The sequence below is a fragment of the Palaemon carinicauda genome, chromosome 13, assembly GCF_036898095.1.
Source record: "Palaemon carinicauda isolate YSFRI2023 chromosome 13, ASM3689809v2, whole genome shotgun sequence".
NCBI lineage: Eukaryota > Metazoa > Arthropoda > Malacostraca > Decapoda > Palaemonidae > Palaemon > Palaemon carinicauda.
This window is the reverse complement of record NC_090737.1, coordinates 128,011,151-128,035,949: the sequence shown is the minus strand read 5'-3', so window position 1 is coordinate 128,035,949 and position 24,799 is coordinate 128,011,151. Positions and strand designations below refer to the sequence as shown.

Genomic DNA, 24,799 nt, shown 5'->3' with positions numbered 1-24,799 from the left:
ACCTACTACCTCAGAACTCTGCGGTCTGATAAGCAGAAAAGTTGTGGAATTAACTAACATAACTCAAGAAGAAAACTGAACTGCTAAGCAAAACTTAAGCAGTTAGCCTGCTGTTCTTAGTCTTCTCTGGCCTTAATCAAACTAAGTGCAAATAGTAAGACTGTCACTTAATGTTAATTACTTTGTTCGTAATCAAAGTTAACTAACAGCTGACGTACAGTAACTTAAAAATAAGAGGGAATATGAGTGAACTACATTCCTCCATACATAAATACAACACAAAGCCAGAAAAAAAATTATTTCTATTCATGATTTATTGATTAAAAACTAAATACTATACTAAATTTAATTTGAATCCTAGGGCAATGGAAAGACATCTTATTCAGACAAGATCCGATGAGAGACTGATAGTAGTAGGTTAATATAACGACCATTGATTAGTTAATGGCCATCAAACCGCGAAATGGCAGAAGGAAATTTTACAAGGAGAGAACGGCAAATTTTTATTTTGGGGTAGACGTTGACAATACTTTGTTTGAGTAAAAGCAATATGAACATAAAGGGAGTTTAAGAGTATTCACAGTCAAGAAAAGCAGTTTAATTTTTCTTGCTTCTGTAACGTTTTTCCCAATTTTTCCTGCTGCTGAATGATATTCACTTAAAACTGCTAAATCATAATAAAGATAACCTTTATTGTTACAATGTCTCAAAGTCACAAGTCACAAAAAAATGAACTACTTGTACTGCAGAAAATTATATAGAGCTTTTCTTACAAAGTGGGTGCATTTCTTATCTCATCTCATTCTTCAGTTTCCTACATCTATACTGTGTATAGGCAGTGTATAACAAGGTATGACTAATCATTTAAGCTAGTTAAACCTTATATCTAAGACATAAAGCTATAACACAAAAAACTACACAAATGTAAAAAAGTTTCATCCTGTATTACATGATCTAAGAAATACTTATACACACCTAGAGATTTCCAAAATATTCAGAGATTTACAAGAACACATGATAGGTTCTTTACCAGATGACCTGTACAACAAAAGCATTGGTAATCTATAATTTTCTTTCAATTAAATAAAAGCAATTTACAAGACAGAAAGCAGAATTTTATTTCACAAAATAAACAAAAGGCTTGCAAATAATCCATATTCCATATGAGTCACATTATTAAGAAACTCCTTAACATACTGTACCTTGTACAAGAATGTGTATCACATACAATGTACAAATATTATCCGTGACATTCATAATCAAAGAATTTTTATACGAGTATTCAACGAGCAAAAAATTCTGCATCATATTGCTGATGACAAGAGAAGTTATTTCATATTCAATATCACACCTTGTACTCCTAGGTATGTCATATCATTTGGAAATGGAAATGCAAACTCTGATTTTAGCATGAAAACTATGAATACAATCATGACCATGTAAATAAACCTCAAAATATTTTCACCACCATCATACATACATACATACATATACCAAGGCACTTCCCCCAATTTTGGGGGGTAGCCGACATCAACAAAGAAACAAAAACAAAAAGGGGACCTCTACTCTCTACGTTCCTCCCAGCCTAACAAGGGACTCAACCGAGTTCAGCTGGTACTGCTAGGGTGTTACAGCCCACCCTCCCACATTATCCATCACAGATGAAGCTTCATAATGCTGAATCCCCTACTGCTGCTACCTCCGCGGTCATCTAAGGCATCGGAGGCAGCAGCAGGGCCTACCGGAACTGCGTCACAATCGCTTGCCATTCATTCCTATTTCTAGCACGCTCTCTTGCCTCGCTCACATCTATCCTCCTATCACCCAGAGCTTCCTTCACTCCATCCATCCACCCAAACCTTGGCCTTCCTCTCGTACTTCTCCCATCAACTCTTGCATTCATCACCTTCTTTAGCAGACAGCCATTTTCCATTCTCTCAACATGGCCAAACCACCTCAACACATTCATATCCACTCTAGCTGCTAACTCATTTCTTACACCCGTTCTCACCCTCACCACTTCGTTCCTAACCCTATCTACTAGAGATTCACCACCATAATTCTAATAATTGAAAAACAAGTAATTTTTACGCTCAATCTGCTTTCATGGTATGTAATGTTATGATGCTTCACTTCCTACCTAAGGATTCATATCAAGGACGCAAAAGATGGTATATCTGAATTTGTACGACGAAGGGTCTCCAGGGCAATGGTGACAGCATCTACTTGAGGTAATGGCGCGGCCTTTTTTATAGATCTGATAGCTTTGGCAGTGCCAAGTTTTATTTCTGCTTGCTCCATCAGCTGGGGATAAAAGACATTTCATAGGTAGAATTACATAAATATTCAATCTAAAATGGGAAGAAAATATGCTTTTAACATATTTATTAATAATTGCAGGCATTGTAATGGAGAAAGGTTGTAATTTATATTCTCTTCAAATCTATTCCATAATTGTCCTAGCTCTTACTCGAGGGTACGCTCAGGCACCCTAGATATTTCCTGTTCTCACTTGGCTATTTTTCCTGTTGGAGCCCTTGGGCTTATTGCATCCTGCTTTTCCAACTAGGGATGTAACTAAGCTACAACAACAATAATACTCTTATTTTCTATGAATGTAAAAAGTTGACATGTGATGAATACATGTGGCAAGAAAGGCAGAGTTCTTTAGAAAAACGTAACACACCACCTTATCCCAGAGACAGGCCTGCATTTGACTATTCTTTAACGGTCAATCTTAAATGAAAGTGATACTCAAGGGTGCATATTGTTCAATAATGACTCCAATTCCTTCTTTTCCCATCACTTTTTTCTTGATTACATTAGTTTAAAAAAGACTTTACCCGGCATAATGTGACGAATGCTGCAATGTGTAGACTTTATAATTCTTTTTTAATCCTATAGAGGTTTCCTCTATGCTTAACTGAATTTACATCCTAGTTCATTGTTCTGGTTTATTTCCATTGCAGGAAGTTTTAAGAGAAAATCTGAATTCATAAAAGCAGACTGATATATGCTTAACTTAATGTTCTGAAAGTATTTGTTTTTAAGACTTGATATTGATTGTTTGTTGAAAATCACACAATAACAAAAATTTATTAATTGCAAGTTTTCAATATTTTGTTACATTAGTAGCGGGTTAAATGATTGTGAACTATTCACAGGATTAGAATACTTTGATGTGGCTTTTTATATGAATGAAATATAGCCTTAAAAATGCTGTTATAGCATGGTGATTCATTGACTGATTATCAGTTATCTGGCATCCTGAGTGTTATAGCATGTAAAACTCTATTTATCTATACAGGATATTGGGGGTATTTCGATAAGGCACGAGTAAGTTACAAAAAAGGATTTGTGAGTTTTGATATATTCAGTGAAAGTTCCTTAATTGGTCACACATTATAGATACAACAAAATGTAATAAAGATTTACTTACATCTGCAACATTCTTCTCTCCTAAATTGTGATGGTAGCCTTTGAGTGATCTCAGAAGTAAATTAATGACACTGGAAGCCAACTCGGCATCATTTTCATTTTTTATTGAGCACTGAGACTGAAAAAAAAAAATTCAAATGAGAGAAAAACAAAGGACTAGCAAAAAATATTAAAATCTGATTAAGAAATGCATAATGATAATAAAAAAAAAATTTTTATTTCACTAAAACTAGAAATGATATAGGCCAGTTTTAGAGTATGAGTATCGGCTGAAGTTGGATATTACCGATACCTAAAGGTTAAAGGTGCCAGGTTTCAGTTCCATCAGAATAGATGCTCACCAGAACGTCAGCCGGGCAAGCCCAACCCGTCACTGTAGTGCCCTACTACAGCAGCAGCCTCCCCAGAAAACAGCTTAAACTCACAGCCTGGGAGGGGATCGATCTGATTCCAAGTGAATGCTAGGCAAACACGTTACTGCTAGTGAATTTTATAAAATAAATATTGCCAAAAGCATTTACAGGTATTAGGCATTTATGAAACCATGTATCGCCCAGTGAACCCTCCCTCCTTTTTCCTCCCCCTAAGCTGGCCCAAGCTTGAGGTGCTAATAGGAATGATGGGAGAAGGTTAGGTAGTGGTGGTGGAGGGGGGGGGGGGGCCAGTAGCTGTAGTGAACGACACCTCGTAGTAACGGGGGATTTTGAGGAGGGAGAAGTCTAATTGGAAAGGGATCTCTGGTAGTGGTATCACTCGCCCCAGTTTTAATACCGACACCCCTTAGGGGTGAGCGAGCTGGATATATTCCTAGCATTCCATGCAACTTTTTTCTCTGGTATATTTAGAAGTATTTATACCTTTGAAATGGTGCTTTAAGGAGCATTTCACTGGGCGACACAGGTTCCTCGCCCAGAAATAGATTTTTCCTTCGTCAAAATCCCTTTTCTATACGTATGTGGACTGTGTATGCGAGTATTTTAATCTACGAACTGAAAACATATTTGATGAAATAAAAGATGAACCTTACCATAAATCTTTGATATGATGTTTCTTAGTTTAATTAACATCCAGTATGATCAGTAGCATAGCAAGGTGGGGCCACAGGGGAATCCCATCGAATAACACGATGAGAACATCAGAGCCTTCGTTAGAGGAGGGAAACAGTCAAGGAAAGGGACGCGATACCCTGAGTGGAGCACTTCAACCACCAAGGGTTCTGCCCTGTAGGCCTACCCCCTCGTCCAATGACTTTGCAAGCATTGCTCCCACTGGTGGTAAGTCATGGGACCTGTCGTCCCTAATGGGCACATCTATGTCTTCAGTCCCTTCTAGACAAGGGATTACCTCAGCGTCAAAAGGAAGCCGAGGGATCTGACTGTCTATTGTATGGTTGAGTGTGGTCTCGTTTGGGGAGCAGATAACACTGGGGAGCTTGTTTCATTGGCGATGGTCTAGGCATGGGGGGGGGGGGGAAGCCGAGAAGCGTGATGCAGTTTTTCTTCCTAAAAAGGATACCTGAATAAATTTCTCAACTTTTTCCAGTGTTGCGGCCACTTCTGCATGTGGAAAGAGAGTAGGGTGGTCTATATCATTAGAATTCCTCAGTGCCACACTGTCTCCAGCCATAATTTGTCGAGAGAACATAGTCCCGATGGCGTCCCTCCTTTTTAAGACACAATTACAACCAAAGAAAAGCACACTGGTGGAGCATAAAATCCAAACCTTTTGCTACAAAACATACTAGTTCTTCGTACTGTACTGCTTACGAACACCAGATGATAAAATTGGGTGTCTGTCTGACCCTTGACCCAAAACCTTGACCATCTTGACTGGCTCAAATGAGAGGCAAAGTCATGATGGCAGCCTCAAATGAACTAGAGGTAAGTTATAGAGCCAAAACCCTTCAAGTTCGAGGGTTTGTAAGAAAAACTTTTATAATTATAAATATATCATATATATATATATATATATATATATATATATATATATAAATATATATATATATATATATATATATATATATATATATATATATATATTCTTACATGTATAGGTACTCCCATGGGAGGGAGGATCCAAAGAAAGAATGGAAGACACCATTCATTCTACACTCATACCACAATTAAACAGAAAATAATTGATGATATGACATATTGGTAAGTGTCATGCAAGGGCATAGGTTTTAAACTATCTGCTGAGCAGCTACCACTGGACATAAGGAGAATGTGTCCAAAGATCTGTGGGTACAATCTTTTAAGTAAAGGTAGTGTCTTTTCTAGACACAAGCACTGAGAACCTGTACCACTGAGTGGTTTTTACAGAATGGTAAGGTTATGGCAACACCATGTATATCATGAACCTTGGGAGGGGCCCCAGATGACATTTCTCTCAAAGATTTGTATGTTCTCATAATTGCTTATAGTAACAAAATAGAAATGGTGTTCTTGGTTACTCCCTTCTTGTTTTGATCTGTACTTACAACCAAGTTAGTGGTATTATGACAAAAAGGCGTATTCCTCTTTAAACAAAGGCAGACTGCCCTTACAGAACAAAGTAACAAACTGTTTGGATCATCAGTTACTTCCTTGATTGCTGAAATTGAAATGGAGTCAAATCGGTTATCATTAATTAATGGATTTTGGTTCTTAGCTATGAAATCTGATAAAAATTAATAGGTCAGATCTTCCCAGCTCCTGGAATGCAACACTAAATGAGACACACCATGTAGCTCACTCATTCTTTTGATGATGTTAGAACTAAGAAGAATACTGTTTGAATGTTAGGTCTCTTGTCTGGTGCTTTGCTGAGTACTTCGTAAGGTGCTAACTTTAGGAACTTTACAACCTTTAACACAACCCCCAAGGAGGGGGTTTGAGTTACTGAGGTAGGCAAGACTGCCCGAAACTTCTAATCAAAGGCAAGAGTTCCCACGAGGAGAGGTTAATTCGCTCCAGTCTAAATACCAGGCTCAAGCCTGAGCGTTAACCTTTTACCACTGTGACTGAGAGAAGTTTCTCTTTCTACAGAAAAACTAAAAATGCAGCAATCAGTAGCATAGTGGCCTCGAGTGGAGCAATGTTTCTTCTACAACACCAATCACAGAAAAGCGACCACTTTGCCTGATAAATTGCTGTAGAGTACTTGCTAAGGTACCCTGAAAGTTGCTCGGCAATCGGTCTCAAAAAGCATTTCTTTCAGAGATGCTGGATAACCTCCAGAAGTGAAGCTACAGGCAGTGAGCTGCTTCGTGAAACTTTTTCCCGTAAGTTTGAACAGCAAAAACTCTCTCTTGCCTAAGGTCCCGATCCAGTGCCTTCACCAGCTTTTCATTGGAGGGCAAAACTGTTGTAATGTGTTCATCTGAAAACCAGACTCCCTTCAAAAGGAAGGCTCCCCTGTTTCTAAAGGAGAAACGAGCAGGTCTCTCTGCCTTGAGGATTACCATAAAGTTAAAAGGTCATCACTCTTACTTGAGTGGGCTCCTAAGGAGATCGATGGGGAAGTCAGAAGGGAGCGTGCTGGGAAAATGGGAGGATGGCTACTTTTGACACATGTCGCAGGGTGAGGCCTAGCTGCAGGAGTGTTCTATGCAAGGTTGACACAAAAGATGACCCACTCCTTGGACATAAAGGTGCTACACTTATGGTCCATTGGCCCTGGGGACACCTGCACATCCGGCATCCTCCTTGCAGCAAACACACCCATATATGATAGAAAATAGAAAATAAAAAAATTAGTGCAAATCAGCACTCTAGAGGTGAAAATGTTATTTTTATTAATAAAATAAATTTTTGAATATACTTACCCGATAATCATGTAGCTGTCAACTCCGTTGCCCGACAGAATTCTATGGAGGGATACGCCAGCTATCACAATACTAGAAGGGGGTGTACTTACCAGCGCCACCTGTGGCCAGGTACTCAATCATTTGTTGTTGACACCTCCTCAATTATTCCTCGGTCCACTGGTTCTCTCTGGGGAGGAAAGGGAGGGTCGATTAAATCATGATTATCGGGTAAGTATATTCAAAAATTTATTTTATTAATAAAAATAACATTTTTCAATATTAAACTTACCCGATAATCATGTAGCTGATTCACACCCAGGGAGGTGGGTGAAAACCAGTGTACATGATTAAAGGATAGCTAAGTATCCCAAATTTCATATAACAGTTATCTCAAATAACAATGAAATAATAAGTACCTGGTAAGGAAGTCGAATAGAACCGTTACTCTGCCTTTTATTTAAAGTTCGTCTTCCTTACTGAGCGCAGCGTTCCTCTTGGAGGCTGAATCAACCCAAAGGTGCCAAAGTACAAGGGGTTGCAACCCTACTAAAGGACCTCTACCAAACCTTTAACCCAGGCGCTTCTCAAGAATGAATAGACCACCCGCCAAATCCAAGGATGCGGAAGGCTTCTTAGCCTACCGTAACAACCATAAAAACAACAATAAAAGTATTCAAGAGAAAGGTTAAAAAGGTTATGGGATTATGGGAATGTAGTGGCTGAGCCCTCACCTACTACTGCACTCGCTGCTACGAATGGTCCCAGGGTGTAGCAGTTCTCGTAAAGAGACTGGACATCTTTCAGATAAAATGATGCAAACACTGACTTGCTCCTCCAATAGGTTGCATCCATAATGCTCTGCAGAGAACGGTTTTTATTAAAGGCCAACGAAGTAGCTACAGCTCTTACTTCGTGGGTCCTTACCTTCAGCAATGCAAGGTCTTCCTCCTTTAAGTGAGAATGTGCTTCTCTGATCAGAAGCCTTATATAGTACGAAAGCCCATTCTTGGACATGGGTCTCGAGGGTTTCTTGATGGCACACCATAAGGCTTCTGACTGTCCTCGAATAGGTTTAGACCTCTTCAGATAATATTTGAGAGCTCTGACAGGGCAAAGAACTCTCTCTAGTTCGTTACCTACCATGTTGGAGAGGCTAGGTATTTCGAACGATCTAGGCCAAGGACGTGAAGGAAGCTCGTTCTTTGCTAGGAATCCAAGCTGAAAAGAACATGTAGCTGATTCGGTTGTGAAACCAATGTTCTTGCTGAAGGCATGAACCTCACTGACTCTCTTAGCTGTTGCAAGGCAAACGAGAAAAGCAGTCTTGAGGGTAAGATCCTTGAAGGAAGCTGACTGGAGAGGTTCGAACCTAGATGTCATAAGGAACCTTAAGACTACGTCCAGATTCCAGCCTGGAGTGGAAAGACGACGTTCTTTAGACGTCTCAAAAGACTTGAGAATGTCTTGAAGGTCCTTGTTGGAAGACAGGTCCAAACCCCTGTGGCGGAGGACTGAGGCCAACATGCTCCTATACCCTTTAATCGTAGATGTTGAAAGGGATCTCTCATTCCTAAGATGAAGAAGGAAGTCAGCTATTTGGATCACAGAGGTATTGGTAGAGGATATTGAATTGGCTCTACACCAGCTTCGGAAGACCTCCCACTTAGACTGGTAGACTCTACGAGTGGAAATTCTTCTAGCTCTGGCAATCGCACTGGCTGCCTCCTTCGAAAAGCCTCTAGCTCTAGCGAATCTTTCGACAGTCTGAAGGCAGTCAGTCGAAGAGCGTGGAGGTTTGGGTGAAACCTGTCTACGTGTGGTTGACGTAGAAGGTCCACTCTTAGAGGTAGAGTCCTGGGGAAGTCGACTAGCCATTGACGTACCTCTGTGTACCATTCTCTTGCAGGCCAAAGGGGAGCAACCAGCGTCAGCCGTGTCCCTTCGTGCGAGACGAATTTCTGCAGAACTTTGTTTATAATCTTGAACGGAGGGAATGCGTACAGGTCGAGATGGGACCAGTTCAGAAGAAAAGCATCTACATGAACCGCTGCAGGGTCTGGAACAGGGGAACAATAAAGCGGAAGTCTCTTGGTGATGGAGGTGGCAAACAGGTCTATGGTAGGTTGACCCCACAACGTCCAAAGTCTGTTGCACACACTCTTGTGGAGGGTCCATTCCGTGGGAATGACCTGATTCCTTCTGCTGAGGCGATCCGCTGAAACATTCATATCGCCCTGGATGAACCTCGTGACCAGTGTGAGGTTTAGACCTCTTGACCAAATGAGGAGGTCCCTTGCGATCTCGTAAAGGCTCCTCGAATGGGTCCCTCCTTGCTTGGAGATGTAAGCCAAGGCTGTGGTGTTGTCTGAATTCACCTCCACCACTTTGCCTAGCAGGAGGGACTTGAAGTTCAACAGGGCAAGATGGACTGCTAACAGTTCCTTGCAGTTGATGTGGAGTAATCCTTGTTCCTTGTTCCATACTCCTGAGCATTCCCGTCCGTCCAAGGTCGCACCCCAGCCCGAGTCCGATGCATCCGAGAAGAGATGAAGATGGGGGGTCTGGATGGCCAATGATAGACCCTCCTTGAGAAGAAGATTGTGCTTCCACCACCGGAGAGTGGTCTTCATCTCTTGGTTGATAGGGATAGAGACTGCTTCTAGAGTCGAGCCCTTGTCCCAATGAGCTGCAAGATGGAATTGAAGAGGGCGGAGGTGGAGTCTCCCTAGCTCGACAAACAGGGCCAGAGATGAGAGGGTCCCTGTGAGACTCATCCACTGTCTTACTGAGCAATTGCTCCTCTTCAGCATGCTCATGATGCACTGTAGGGCTTGGTTTATCCTGGGGGCCGATGGAAAAGCCCGAAAATCCCGACTCTGAATCTCCATTCCCAGGTACACAATGGATTGGGAGGGAATGAGTTGAGATTTCTCTATATTGACTAATAGACCTAGGTCTCTGATTAGATCTAAAGTCCAAGAGAGGTTCTCCAGACAACGACGACTCGTGGAGGCTCTCAACAGCCAGTCGTCTAGGTAGAGGGAGGCTCTGATGTTCGATAAGTGCAGGAATTTCGCTACATTCCTCATCAGATGAGTAAAGACCATAGGAGCTGTGCTTAGGCCAAAACACAGGGCTTGGAACTGATAGACAACCTTTCCGAAAACGAATCTCAGGAAAGGTTGGGAGTCTGGATGAATGGGAACGTGAAAGTATGCATCTTTCAAGTCCAACGAGACCATCCAGTCCTCCTGTCTGACCGCTGCTAAGACCGACTTGGTCGTCTCCATTGTGAACGTCTGCTTGGTGACATACTCGTTGAGAGAGCTGACGTCCAGCACCGGTCTCCAACCTCCTGTCTTTTTGGCCACAAGAAAGAGACGGTTGTAGAAGCCCGGGGATTGATGGTCCCGGACTATAACCACTGCCTTCTTCTGCACAAGTAGCGACACCTCCTGTTGCAATGCTAGCCTCTTGTCCTCTTCTTTGTAGTTGGGAGAGAGGTTGATGGGCGATGTGGTCAGAGGCGGTTTGAGGCAGAATGGAATCCTGTAACCGTACCTCAGCCAACTGACAGACTGTGCGTCTGCACCTCTCTTCTCCCAGGCTTGCCAGAAGATCTTGAGCCTGGCTCCTACTGTTGTCTGGAGAATCTGAGAGTCAGTGCTTTCCCTTAGATGTCCTGGGTCCTTTCTTAGACTTGCCCGTGAGAGTCTGGACGGGAGCTTCCTCGGCTGGGGGCTCTACCACGAAAGGGCGGTATGAACCTAGTGGCCGGGGTATCAGCCACTGGAGAGCGATAAGTCTTGGGGACAGAGGTGGTAACCTTAGACTTACGAGCCGATGAGGCTACAAGATCGTGCGTGTCCTTCTGTATCAGGGCAGCCGACAAGTCCTTAACTAGCTCCTCGGGAAAGAGGAACTTTGAGAGTGGAGCAAAAAGGAGCTGTGACCGCTGGCACGGTGTAATGCTGGCTGAGAGGAAGGTACACAGTTGTTCCCTTTTCTTCAACACCCCTGATACAAATAACGACGCTAGCTCACCCGATCCATCCCTGATAGCCTTATCCATGCAGGACATAATTAACATGGCAGAGTCTTTGTCCGCAGGAGATGTTTTCTTGCTGAGGGCTCCCAGGCACCAGTCGAGAAAGTTGAACATTTCGAAAGCTCTGAACAACCCTTTCAGAAGATGATCCAGGTCTGAGAAGGTCCAACAAACCTTCGAGCGTCTCATCGCAGTCCTCCTAGGCGAGTCCACCAGACTTGAGAAGTCAGCCTGGGCAGAGGCAGGAACTCCCAAGCCTGGTGCTTCCCCTGTGGCATACCAAACGCAACCTTTCGATGCGAGCTTCGTTGGAGGGAACATGAAGGAAGTCTTGCCCAGGTGTTGTTTAGACTGAAGCCACTCCCCTAAGGTCCTTAAGGCCCTCTTGGAGGATCTAGCTAGGACAAGCTTAGTATAGCTCGACTTAGCTTGTTGCACGCCTAGCGAAAACTCAGATGGAGGAGAGCGGGGAACAGCAGAGACGAAGTGGTCAGGGTAAAGCTCCCTGAGTAGAGCCAAGACCTTTCTAAAATCAACAGACAATGGAGAAAGCTTAGACTCCTCCACGTCTGATGAGGGATCAAGATGTGCCTCCTCATCATCCGACACTTCATCAGCAGAAGGTAGCGAAGCAAAAGGACCAGAATGCTGAACCGCAGAGTCAGAACGGGTAGGAACAACAACAGAGGTTTCCTCAACTTGAGGGAAAACCTGAGGTTCAGACTGCATAGGCTGAACAACAGTCGGAGCAGAAGGCAGGTGCAAGGGTGAAGGAGGTTGACTCCTAGCAAGAGTTGCACCCAAGGATTGCACCAGCTGAGCGGAGGACGGAGGCGGAGTAGTCCGTTCCTGTTCCTGAGAGATGAGTGGAGCATGAGAAGGTTGAGGCTGCGCAGAACAAGGTAAAGTTCTAGCAAGCTGAGGCTCCTGAGGCGCAAGTGCATGGTGTAGATGAGCTTGCCTAGATGAGGGTTGAACTCGGTGCAGCGCTGGTTGAGCAGACAGACTCACGGAGGGGAGAGGTTGTTGTACCCCAACCGAGAGTTGCACCACTGGTGGAGCAGCAAGAGGAGGAGGAGGAAGAGTGTAACTCTCCTGATCCCAAAGCAAGGGTTGCCTTAAAGAAGGCTGAGGCTGAACAACACTGTGAACAGCAAACTCCGAAAGTGGTTCAACATCGTACGCCTGGCAGATGGTGCTGCGACCAGGCGGAGCAGGTGCAGGCTGGGCGAGCACAGGCGGAGCAGGTGCAGGCTGGGCGAGCACAGGTGCAGCGAGAACAGGTGGAGGGAGTGCAGGAGGTGCAACACTCTCAGCCCGACACTCACGCATCAAGTCCGAAAGCTGAACTTGCATGGACTGAAGCAGGGTCCACTTGGGGTCGGCAGAAACGATAACAGACTGAGGTAAAGTCACAGTCGGGGTCTGTATAGGCAGAACCTTACTCCTCTTGGGCGGAGTACAGTCGACCGATGACAGAGGCGAGTCGGAGCTGAGCCAATGACTGCAACCTGGCTGAGCACTCGCTGACTGAACTCTACGTTTAAGCGGTCTCGAGACCTGAGACCAACGTTTCTTCCCTGCATGAAGATCAGCGGACGAGAAGACGGGCTCAATCGTCTGCAGGTGGGAGTGACGGTCTAAGGAAGACACGCCCGCAACCACCGAGGATAATTCTGTGCGCCTAACAAGGCCTGTCGAACCCTTAAGCCCTTCGACATTGCTTCTCCCCTGGGCATGGGAGCTTGCAAGAGGTCCCGGACTGGGAGAACGACTGGCTCGCACAGAAAAATCCTCACGCACCACACTGGCACCACTAGCACTTGGCACTGCACAGACACTAGCACTCGTCACAGCACTGGCACTATTTCCACCCACTGCACTCTTGACCTTCAGTTCTTTAACCTCGGCCATCAGAGACTTATGGTCACTTACCACTGATTCTACTTTATCTCCTAAAGCCTGAATAGCACGCAAAACAGTTGACATATCAGGCGGAGGGCACACAGTAGGTTCGGGGGTAGCCACTACAGGGGTAGGAAAAGGTAGGGGATCATGAGGTGAGGAAAACATAGAAGAGTGAGAAGAACTTCTCCTAGCTCTAGTTCTCTCTAACTTGGATGAATATTTTAAAAGACGTACAAAATCCAATTCCGAAAGTCCGGCGCACTCCTCACACCGATTTTCTAATAGACAGGGCCTGTCCCTACAGTCAGAACAAGCGGTGTGAGGATCTACCGAGACCTTCGGAATACGCCTATTGCAAGACCTACATCGTCTATGGGAGGGAGCTTGCGAAACGTCAGACATCTTGTTTCAAAGAGTAAGTCAAAGGGTGATCCAAAAACAAGCAAAAATTCATTAACCGTTAATCAGAGTTTATATAAAAGCTAACTAGCTAATATAAAAAGGATTCCAGTATGCGACAGCCGTTAATCTAAGAGAATACTTCACCAAATATCCATGAATAAACTCGAAGACCATGAGCGTATCCCAGAACGTCTAGCCGGAAGCACGACAGAGGAATAATTGAGGAGGTGTCAACAACAAATGATTGAGTACCTGGCCACAGGTGGCGCTGGTAAGTACACCCCCTTCTAGTATTGTGATAGCTGGCGTATCCCTCCATAGAATTCTGTCGGGCAACGGAGTTGACAGCTACATGATTATCGGGTAAGTTTAATATTGAAAAATGTCCATTGACAAGAAAACGGGAGTAGGGTAAACTACACAAAATTCTGGTCGGTTGGGAGGAGATCCCAGATACTCCTAAGAAAGTAGTTCGAGGTAAGTACTCCGTGTTGGAACAAATAAAAAATAAAAAAAATTAGTTCAAAGCAGCACTCCAGAGGTGAAAATGTCCATTGACAACAAAAGCTGAAATCAAAGAGGTTTATCTGCGAGCCAGCAGGGAGGTGGTGATTCTACCTCTACTGACTGGTAACTACTGGTTGGTTGTTTATACCTCGTTACAAATTTTAACTGCCGTATAGGCCTATTCTAGCTTCGCCATTGTATATCCCACATAAAGGACGAGGGTTTGTATATATACCAAAACAAACATACTTAAACATACTTCCAGTACAAGCATTACTTATTCACGTTTATTGGTAAAATCTTTATGGTATGGATTTAATGCAGAAAAGTTTGCAAGTTACATTTTAATACTATTATTATTGTTTATTATCACTGTTATACTGGACAATATCATGTTATTAAAACAGCACTATAGAGTACTGTATAAAGTATAGCAAGGGGAGTAAAAAGGAGAGGAGAGGAGTGGAACAAGAATGATGTGGTGTATATTAATCTTAACAGATAAGTCGCTGTGTGCTGCCAAAACTCAAAGATAATAATCAAAGTACTTCACGGATCTCATTACGTAACTGAAACCACAAATCTAGAATCTGAAAAAATTGAGGGTTGACTTTATAGTTGCATTCGTAAAGTAAATAGATCTTCAGAGGTACTAAGTATACACATTAAATATTGATAAACTTACCAACTTCATTATCAAAGCAGCTGCTGGGCCACCAGCTAGGCTAACATCAACATCAAGAGGAATGCTTCGTGTAGGGAACTCCAATGCTGGCTTTTTTGCTGGTGGAACTAATGTTGCAGGTGGTGGAGATGGAACTCTAGGTGGAGCTCTTGTACGGGAATCCCTTTTCTCTGTGGTGCCATATAAGCGCTCTGGGGATCGCCTATAAATGGAAGGATGCTTACTTTGTTATCAAGATAAATTAAGCAATACCAGTAGAGCATAAATAAAATGCTTTCAATATTCATTCACAATGTATGCACTCTTAGAGTGCAAACAACAAGACCAAAATCTTGCCTGCAAAACTTACCCATAATAGAATACAGAAGGAACAAAATAATTATTAATCATTGTTATTACTAAACGATAGTGAAAAACTTTTATGACCAATAATTATCAAAATGTATCCAATGGCAAAAAATTAAATTTCAAGTTAACTGTGGGAAGTATATTACTATACAATACTTTCCCATACTAATGGACATTTTAGAAAATCTACAATCAGGCATTGCAAATGAGAGTATGCCCTTTCATCTCTCAAGAAATTCTAAATCCGACACAAATACAAAGTGATAAACAAAACAAATTTACTGACCTACGACCACTTTCCCGATAACGATCTGCAGAAGAGGACGATCTGCTTGGTGAACCTGTAATAAGGGGCACAATTAGCTGCAAAGGTACTCCAAACAAAATTAATAATTTCATAAAAATTAGATAAAATATTTTGAATAAAAATGGAACGCAATATATGGATAGGATTAAAAATTCAATAAGATAACTTCACGACAAGGAGGCAATTTGAATAAAACCATACATTTCTAGTAATACATCTTACAGTACTCAGCAGACTTTTTGAATATGCAATTGAATAAGAGAAATTGAATATGGTTTCATGATCCAATGGTAATAGGAAACACCACTAAATAAAACTGAAAAAATCTTAGAGGATATGAAGGAAAAACAAAAGGCACAATACAGCCAGTTCAAGTCATAATAATTTTCCATAAACAGAATTTGGAAGGTTGTGTGAGGGAAGGAAGTTGCAAGTTAATGTGGGTAAGAGTAAGGTTATGAGATGCACAAGAATGGAGAGTGGTGCTAGATTGAATGTCATAATGAATTGAGGGGCACTTGAGGATGAGAGACTAGTGTGTAACTAAAAGATACCAAAATGAAAATAAGAACACACAATCTTTGCAAAACGAATCTAATAGGGGAATAATGTTGCAAAGTTTCAATTCTATATAACACCTGGTACTACATTTTACTTTAAGATGAATACATACCCCGTTTTTCTCGTCGATCCAAATAGTCCTTTGGGCGACGATCTCTATCCTCTCTTGAATATAGATCTTTACCTTCTCTGGCATATGGATCCCTACTTTCTTTCGCGTATGGATCTCTATCTTCTCTGGCGTATGGATCCCTACTTTCTTTTGCGAATGGATCTCTACTTTCTCTGGGGTATGGATCCCTACTTTCTTTTGCGAATGGATCTCTACTTTCTCTGGGGTATGGATCTCTACTCTCTCTGGGGTATGGATCTGTACTTTCTCTGGCGTATGGATCTCTAGTAACTTCTCGCGCATATGGATCTCTACTATTTTTTCTTGCAAATGGATCTCTACTATCTTCTCTTGCAATTGGATCTCTACTATCTTCTCTCACATATGGATCTCTACTAGCTTCTCTCGCAAATGGATCTCTACTACCTTCTCTTGCATATGGATCTCTAGCTTCTCTCGCGTAAGGATCTCTATCATCTCTCACATGTGGATCTCTGGCTCCTATCGCATATGGATCTTTATCATCTCTTGCAGGAGGATCCCATGTGTATGGAGCGGGAGCGTAACCATCGGTTCTACCCAAGTCACTTTTTGGACGAGGAGCATAATCATCAACAGGGTAAGCACTCCTAGCGTAGGGAGTCTTTTCACTCCCACGATATGGGCCGAGCTCATTCCTTGAATAATGGTTTTGATTATAATATCTCACTCTGAAGAAATGGAAGAACTACAGTAAGACTTATGATTCAATTATACTATGATATATACAGTATCACCTATTATACAGTGTAAAGTAGAAATCGCAGGGTACTCTGTTCAGAAAATTACAAAATAAAATTATACACCAATTAATTGTTCATATATCTTGATTGCAAGATATGACTTTAGATTGCTATATTTGTAAGAAAATGTGTGTTCTGAAACTATGAATTTCAAAGATGATAAAACATCCTCCTCAAGATAATATTAGAAAATTACTTTTAATGGCCAAAATTTATTATACTACTGTTTATATCTTTTGCCAGTGTAAGTGAACATGTTTATGCATTACAGTACAAAACACTAAACTATAATTTCTTTCACAATAATGACTACTAATACTGTACAGTACTCTTAAAAAAGAAAGAAAAGCATAATTTTGTTTGATATTTTCTATATTGTAAGAATTGTGTATATATTTTAAAGAATATTTCTATTACCAAAAATTAAGAGTCCCTAATTACAATATGATGGGGTTCATTCTGGGATACTATTAAAAGTGATTCAGTACAGAGATTAATCTCTGATATTAAGTGATAAGTAAAGCACAAGTGAGGATAAGATTAGTACAGCAAAAAATGATTGTGTATACTACTGTATGTGCATTGGCCATGGAGTATGTAAAAGACTGCACAACAGGTTACTTCATTAATTACCAGATTTCATTTCAGTATTTATCAGAAGGAAAAAACCCTGAACTGTCGATCAAGCTTTATATGTAAATAATACTTTAAAATGAAAGTAAAACAAAGCTTAGAGTAGAATAAGAAAATCATTACAGAATTGTTATTTTTTTTTTTTTTTTTTTGCTAATCTTTGTATTCAGACTTCCTCAAATATAATATTCCCTTTCAGAAAAGATAAAATACTACAGTAATCAAAAGATTATCAATATGAGAACTGCATGCACTACTGTCTTAAAACTAATAAAAAACCAAACAATTTAAAAGTAATGTGTATCTTTCCCAGCTATACAAACCTGAGTGCTTTAGGTAGGGAAATATATTTTCCACGTGAGTTACATGTCCGTTGAATTGTTTTAACGAGCAGTTCAGAAACAAGTGAGAGCGAGGGCAAGGAGCCCAGTCCTTAACTGTTGAAGTCTCTTCACTTATGACCTTCCATCTCAAGACTAACAGAGGGTTGAGGAGAGAAGTATACCTAAAGGATTCAAGTTTGTATGACTGGGAAAAATACAAATTACTTTTAAAATTTAGGACTTGTTGCCGTGCAAAATACAAACTATCGACCTTTATCCTTTAAGAGGAAGACTCGCTGCTTAAAGAGTCGGAAGTCCATCTAGAACCGAACTGGTGAGCTCTTTTTCTTTCCTGGAAATGTTAATCTACCTGGTCCTGTACAGGAAGGAGCAAAGGAGAAGAATCCAGCAACCTCCTATCTGTCTATCATTAGGATAGATAGGCTGATAAGGCCTAGCCTGTCTAAGAAGATTGGTATGTGGTTGAGGGAGGGATCCCTTCCCCAAAGGGGATAGCAGTCCGGAATAATACCCCTAGCATATGATGACTAATAGGTAAGTATATATCCCACCATCCTTCCTTTCATCTGCATCTGGGAAGGATAGAGGATATCTTCTCCAGGTTCTAAGGAATGGAGCTACGAAGTGTAGTTTACCACCATCAAGTCAGATCCAGCGAATAACACTTGGACCGTTTCGTCCTTAAGATAGGAGCACAAAAGAAGAGGTGAAGAGTCAGTCATTCTACCTTCATTCAGACTTAAAACCAATACATTACCACAGACAAGATGCTTGCCGTTCCATATGGAACCTATGCTTGCTGGACTACTACTTGAGAAGCCACAGCAAGACCAAGCACAAAGGCATCAAGAGATTTATGGGTAATCTTTTTAGAATAAACATCGTGAAGGGAGTCTGGTATGTACATGCCCTAACCTTCAACAACCGGCCGACTGCATGATCCAACCCTTAAAGGCAAGGGTGGAGCCTAGTCCTTGATTTTGGAGTTCCAGTCCTAACTGATACCTAAAATCCCTCATGAGAAGAGGTTTATGCAATACAGATCGACTCCTGAAGTCCGTAAGAGATCGTATTCTAGACACTTCTTTCTTGGTTCTGCCCATGCTAAGGAAGAGTTGCCAACACTTAGGTATGTGTTGGGTCTTCTTCATATAGCATTGCAGACCCCTCACAGGGCACAAAGGCTTCTTTTTTTTTCTGCCACTCAACACTTCATGTAGAGCGAGCCTGGAGAAGGGCTCGAACCTGAGGTCATGCCCCGGCATTGTCAGAGTTTGGCCATGTGCCATGGCACTAGACTAAGGAGCTCCTGCACTTCTCAGAGTGGGAAACTAAGGCAGAGAGACTATGTTACTTGCTTAATCTTTTTGCCGATTATAAGGCAGCAGATACATTCTTGAGAATCAGAACCTTGACTGAGGCCTTCTACAGTTAACCCCCAGGTAGTTGTTCTGATGTCATACAATGCTGCTCTCAATACCTTAGAAGAAGCAATATCAGACGCAGGAAGTTTCCTTCTCGACCAAAGTTTGCTTGAGGCTTCAGTGGTTGGAATGACAGTGCCTGGGCAGAAAACTCTCTTCTTAACCAAAATGGTAAAATTAGCAGTTGTGTCAATAAGGGAGTTGTTGCCTAAAAATGATTTTACCTTGCTCAAGAGTGTAGTCCCTTTCTGGGAGTGTACCTTCACGATTCCAAGAACTAAAAGGATTTTGTGATGTCCAAGTGGGACGTTCAGGTTGGTAAAAATTAATTGGGGGGACCCTTTCCATGTGGTCTCATATCACCTTTGGACTGCAGAAAGGAACTTTACCCCCCACCCCAAAGATGAAAAGTTTGAATAATGGCCCACTGGTACGTTTGCACTCGATGTGGCCAAAAAACCTATGTGAAAACTCATGTTAAGAGACTTTGACAGATAAGGGGACATAGCTTCCCACCCTCGCCCCCACCTGTTGCTTAACTGCTCGTTAAAATTATACAACGGTGGTTCAGCTAATGTTAGAAACTTATTCCCCTACCTAGAGGACAATAGTTTGTACAGTATTTCACAAAAGGATAAATAAATCCTACATGTCAAATTTTATACAGTATGTGAAAGCATGCATTGTGAGGGTCAATAATCATGTGTCAAACTACTATATCACATTAATAATTTACAATAATCATTAATACTATCTACATGTATACAAAAATCTTTGAAATGCTAAATAAGAACATACAAAATATTACAAACATTAAGCTACTTACTCTGGATATTTGGGCACCTCTGTATTCTTTTTGCGCCCCAACATTGGAACGTCTCCTGAAGCTTTAAATAAGAAGCAAAGTTTTAGATTAGGTCCACACTGCTTTACATTATTTTCCTCTACCTTATAATACATCTAGGGAACTGACATGTCTAAGTACTGTACAGTAATGGTAACCACAGATAGTAATAAGCAATACTTCTATTGAAGTAAAATATCAATTTTGAAAACTTTTAAATAAGAATTACAAGCAAATTACTGGATTTTAATAAATTTATTCAATTTTATAAAAATATATCGTTATATATTTAGAAGTTCTAAGCAGAAAGCCTTTTCTTAAGAGTAATAATTGTACTCTATTAGGATATACTGTAGTATACATTATTCAAAGGTCAACGATAACACCCTTAGTTTTATCTATGAATAAAAAATGATTTATTGTTTCAGTGGAGAAACAAAATTAAACAAACAAATATAACACTTACCTTTACTTTTCTCATATATGTCCTTTTTCTGAAATAAGAGTAAGACTTTATTAAAACAAAACTGCAGAATTTAGATTATACAGATAGCTCGATAATGTCATAAGATTTAATGCAGTTTACAAAAAATAAATTATTTTTGTTACCATTACTACTAACTAAGCTACAGTCCTTGTTGAAAAATGGGCTCCAACAGGGAAAGTAGTCGAGTGAGGAAAGACGATAAGGAAATAAACTATTTGAGAGTAGTAATGAACAAAAAATATAAAATAATTTAAGATCAGTAACATTAAAATAAAAGTCAAATATACACTATAAAGAGAACTTATGTCTTGATATATTACAAAGAACATATAAAACAACTCTATTGAGGAATTTGCCAAAAAGATGAATTGCTATAGGTCATAAAACTTTACCACTCATGTTTACCTTCTCAAAAACGATTGGAAAATTCACACAGATGATGGTACCCAATTAAAAGGACAAATTTCCCTCATTAGTTTATGTAAATCAAATGGTCTACTGTTTGGAAATGCATTCATTTAATACTGTATTTGTCAGTCCCAACCTCAAAAAGTCTCATTAAATGAAAGGGTAACTTTCATGACTACAGTGACATATATTAAAAAAATATCCATACCTGGAACCCCCCTTGTAATGTGAAGAAAAAAATTTTTGAACTAAAGTAACGTTACAATAAAAATCCATGTTCCACAAAAAAATTATTTTCTATTATTGAAAACTCAAATAAGAACAATCAGAATAGCGCCAACGTTATCCCTGCGTGTCGTAAGAGGCGACTGAAAGGGACGGGACGAGGGGGCTGGGAACCCCCTCTCCTGTATCTACAATCCTGTGAGACATCGACAAAGAGATGGAGCTGGGGGAGAGTGACTGCTCCCCGCACTCTAGTTTTGGCGTGTTTGAATGTGCGTGGATGTAGTACGATAGAGAGTAAAATATGTGAGATTGGAAGTATGTTTAGGAATAGAAGGATGGATGTATTGGCCTTGTGTGAGACAAAGATAAAAGGAAAGGGTGAAGTGATGTTTGGTGAAATGTCTGGTAGAGTGTCTGGGATTGAAAGGGGAAGAGCAAGAGAGGGTGTGGCTTTATTGCTGAGTGAATGGATGACAGGTAAAGTAGTGGAATGGAAGGAGATATCTAGGTTAATGTGGGTAAGGGTTAGGAAAAAAAAAAAAAAAAAAAAAAAAAAAAAAAAAAAAAAAAAAAAAAAAAACCTACCTACCTACTGCTTCCTCCAGCGCCTTAGATGACCGCGGAGGTAGCAGCAGTAGGGGATTCAGCATTATGAAGCTTCATCTGTGGTGGATAACGGGGGAAGGTGGGCTATGGCACCCCAGCAGTACCAGCTGAACTCGGTTGAGTCCCTTGTCAGGCTGGGAGGAACGTAGAGAGTAGAGGTCCCCTTTTTGTTTTTGTTTCATTTGTTGATGTTGGCTACCCTCAAAATTGGGGGAAGTGCCTTGGTATATGTATGTATGTACTAGAACCTTTTTTAATTACATAGGTAAATATCTAAAAAAAATTAAGTAACTAACCTTCAAATGCTTCATCCCACTGCAGTGCATCTCCAGGGATTTTATGGCATTCATAGTAGCAAAGCATAACTGAAAAGAAATACAATACAGTTCTGATTCTTAAACATACTAGTGAACAAATTTATCATTACAAGATCCTGTTTTGAACAATCATAGACACTTATATACTTGTATATTCTAAATTAATACAAAGGCTTAATCTAAGTCTGTCTAACATTAAATTGGTAAAATGGCTACAATTTATATGCATGGAGTAATTAGAATATGAGAATGAAGTGTTTTTGTAAAAATTAATTATGGGAGTAAAATAGAAAGACAAAGACAAGAGAATAAAGTCTCTTTGTTTAGTGTGTCAATGCAGTCAATACATTAGTTAAAGTAGACGAATGTAATGTCTTGAGAGGATGCGTGTAATATATCCGTTTATTATCAAACTTTATTAAAAAGGAAAAGCACATATATTCAAGATGGGGGAAAAAAAAGGGTTCACTATTCTGCTAAACTGTATACTATACAAATTAATTTGGAGGGAGAAATGGTAATATTTTTCTAGATTGTATTCAAAACAAGAGTATTTTTGGTTGCAAAATAAAATATCAGAATAGCATATTCCCTGACATCACAAGGAACCATTATGTAATGTGAGGTTCAAGTGTTAGCTCATATAAGATCCCTGTTAATACTAAAAGGATGTTTCCTATCAATATTTAATAAAATGGCGATAAGGAAAGAAATAAATGTCTTCTAATTTCATGTTAGTTTTGTCTACAATAATATATTTTATGCTCTTCTAAACTTATAAAAATAAAAGTGGCGGGCAAAAGTAAATTCTCATTAACAGTTTGCTTAAAATCTTGAAATTCATATAGCCTAGAGCTAGGTTCATGGAAATCACTCAACAATAAAGTAACACACACACACATGCATTCACAGTATAACATATCATCATCGTCAGCCATTAATAGTCCACTAAAACTTCTTCTTCTTCTTTGTCTACATCTTTTCCCACTTCTATGTGGGGTCGATGTTTATGGTCGGCTTTCTCCATCTACCTCTGTCCCACACTTCATCACCGGTTTAATCCCTTTGATCGAAGGAGTCCACCAACACATGATTTCAGTTTTTTCAAAGCTACTCATAACCACTAATATCAATTTCACTCTGCAACAGGTTCACAAACCAGAGAAATATTCCTTTAGTGATAATTATACCTGACCAAGGATTCGAACCTATGACCAATAGAAATTAGGGTAAACATCAGATTTTAATCCATTCGGTTGTACAGAGAGAAAGAGTTGATTTCTACTTCGAGTACTGTATTTAACCCTTAAAATTCCGGATTTGTACTTAAGAATCGAAATCAATCCATCTCCTACCGTTACAGCTTGATTGGTAAGTTTGTAAACGTTGACCATAGTGATAGCACTCTATGTATATTTAAGAATATATGAACTAAAGTATCAGCGAGTGTTGTTAGGAAGAACAGTGTTTCGTTATTACTTATACATTAGATTACGTGGCGACGACTTAGTTTCAGGAGTTGTCTTATCTTGTACGAATGCTGTGCGACTCTTACCTTATACTGATGCTGTGCTAGTAAAGTACAATTACCTTTGTAAAGTAATAACTACAATACAGTGATAGAAACTATATGAAAACAATGTAGTACAGCGAGTTATTGAGGTGTTATTCCACCGCAAGTAGGCAGTGGTCATTTGTTTTGTGAGGTTATGAGTTGACACACCCTAGATCACCAATATTAAATTTTTTTTTCCTCACTGCGGGTATCTCTGCTACTCAACTCGCACAATGGCGGAGAACTGACTATACAAACACACACAATTGGGCCTCCCTATCTGCAGGTATTATATTTGGTGGTCCTTAAGGAAACCCTCGAGTAATAGGAAATCAATAAACTCTAAGGTTGCTAAGTTTTAATGCTAATACAGTATATAAAATACCTACACAAATTTTTTTTTACATGTATAGTCTTCTTAATGGTTCACTTCCCTTTCTTTCTCTCACTATTTATCTAAAAGGCTAATTTATACTATATAGGTAAAAAATGTACTATGTACATTTTTTATAGGCTCTGGCAAGTATTATAAACTATGTATTACAATTCTTAAATAAATAGGTCCGTAAAAGTTTTATGTACATGCATCATTAATTTCATCTTAGATATCAAGTTTAGGTTATTACACACTTATCAATGCTTTGATCTAGAAATTTTAGGATTGAGGTTGTTTTAGGCGACAGAAATTCAAAATATATATTTTCATATTACATAACCCAGGAACGTTATCAATTAAACGCAGCACCTTGAATGGCAAACCTTCCTTTACAAGACATGCTTTCACTTCAGGAGGAAACTTTTTATTAAACTACTACTTGAAAAGTATACCAAAGACGAAGGCTTTATCATTGTATTACCATAAAATGCAAAACTTTTGCTTGAGATTCTCAGTAAAGGCTCACAGGTTCTTGGAGCATTAAACGGTGATTGGTTTTATAACGTTCCACTGCGATGCAACAAAGAACTGAGGTCAGCTGATAATGCCACACTTTGTACCTAGGTGGCTGCTTTGCACTTTATGTAATTCTAGCTAGAATTTTTTTCCGTAAAAGGCCAATACCATTGCAG

At 40.2% G+C, this 24,799-nt stretch overlaps 1 protein-coding gene across 3 annotated transcripts in view; it reads right to left on the bottom strand.

Moving 5' to 3' along the window:
• Positions 1-610: 610 nt before the first annotated feature.
• The window catches only part of LOC137652422 (uncharacterized), a 94,721-nt gene continuing 70,532 nt past the window's right edge, over positions 611-24,799 (bottom strand). For 2 of the 3 annotated variants that reach the window (XM_068385823.1, XM_068385824.1), the window contains exons 5-12: positions 22,156-22,224; positions 20,597-20,624; positions 20,113-20,173; positions 16,104-16,813; positions 15,410-15,464; positions 14,776-14,977; positions 3,440-3,556; positions 611-2,304 (exon numbers count right to left, since the gene is read on the bottom strand). In XM_068385823.1, the coding sequence (XP_068241924.1) occupies positions 2,149-2,304; positions 3,440-3,556; positions 14,776-14,977; positions 15,410-15,464; positions 16,104-16,813; positions 20,113-20,173; positions 20,597-20,624; positions 22,156-22,224 (1,398 nt within the window). In that variant the 3' untranslated portion in view covers positions 611-2,148. The remainder of the gene's footprint in view (positions 2,305-3,439; positions 3,557-14,775; positions 14,978-15,409; positions 15,465-16,103; positions 16,814-20,112; positions 20,174-20,596; positions 20,625-22,155; positions 22,225-24,799) is intronic. The other variant, XM_068385825.1, reaches the window with a different exon arrangement.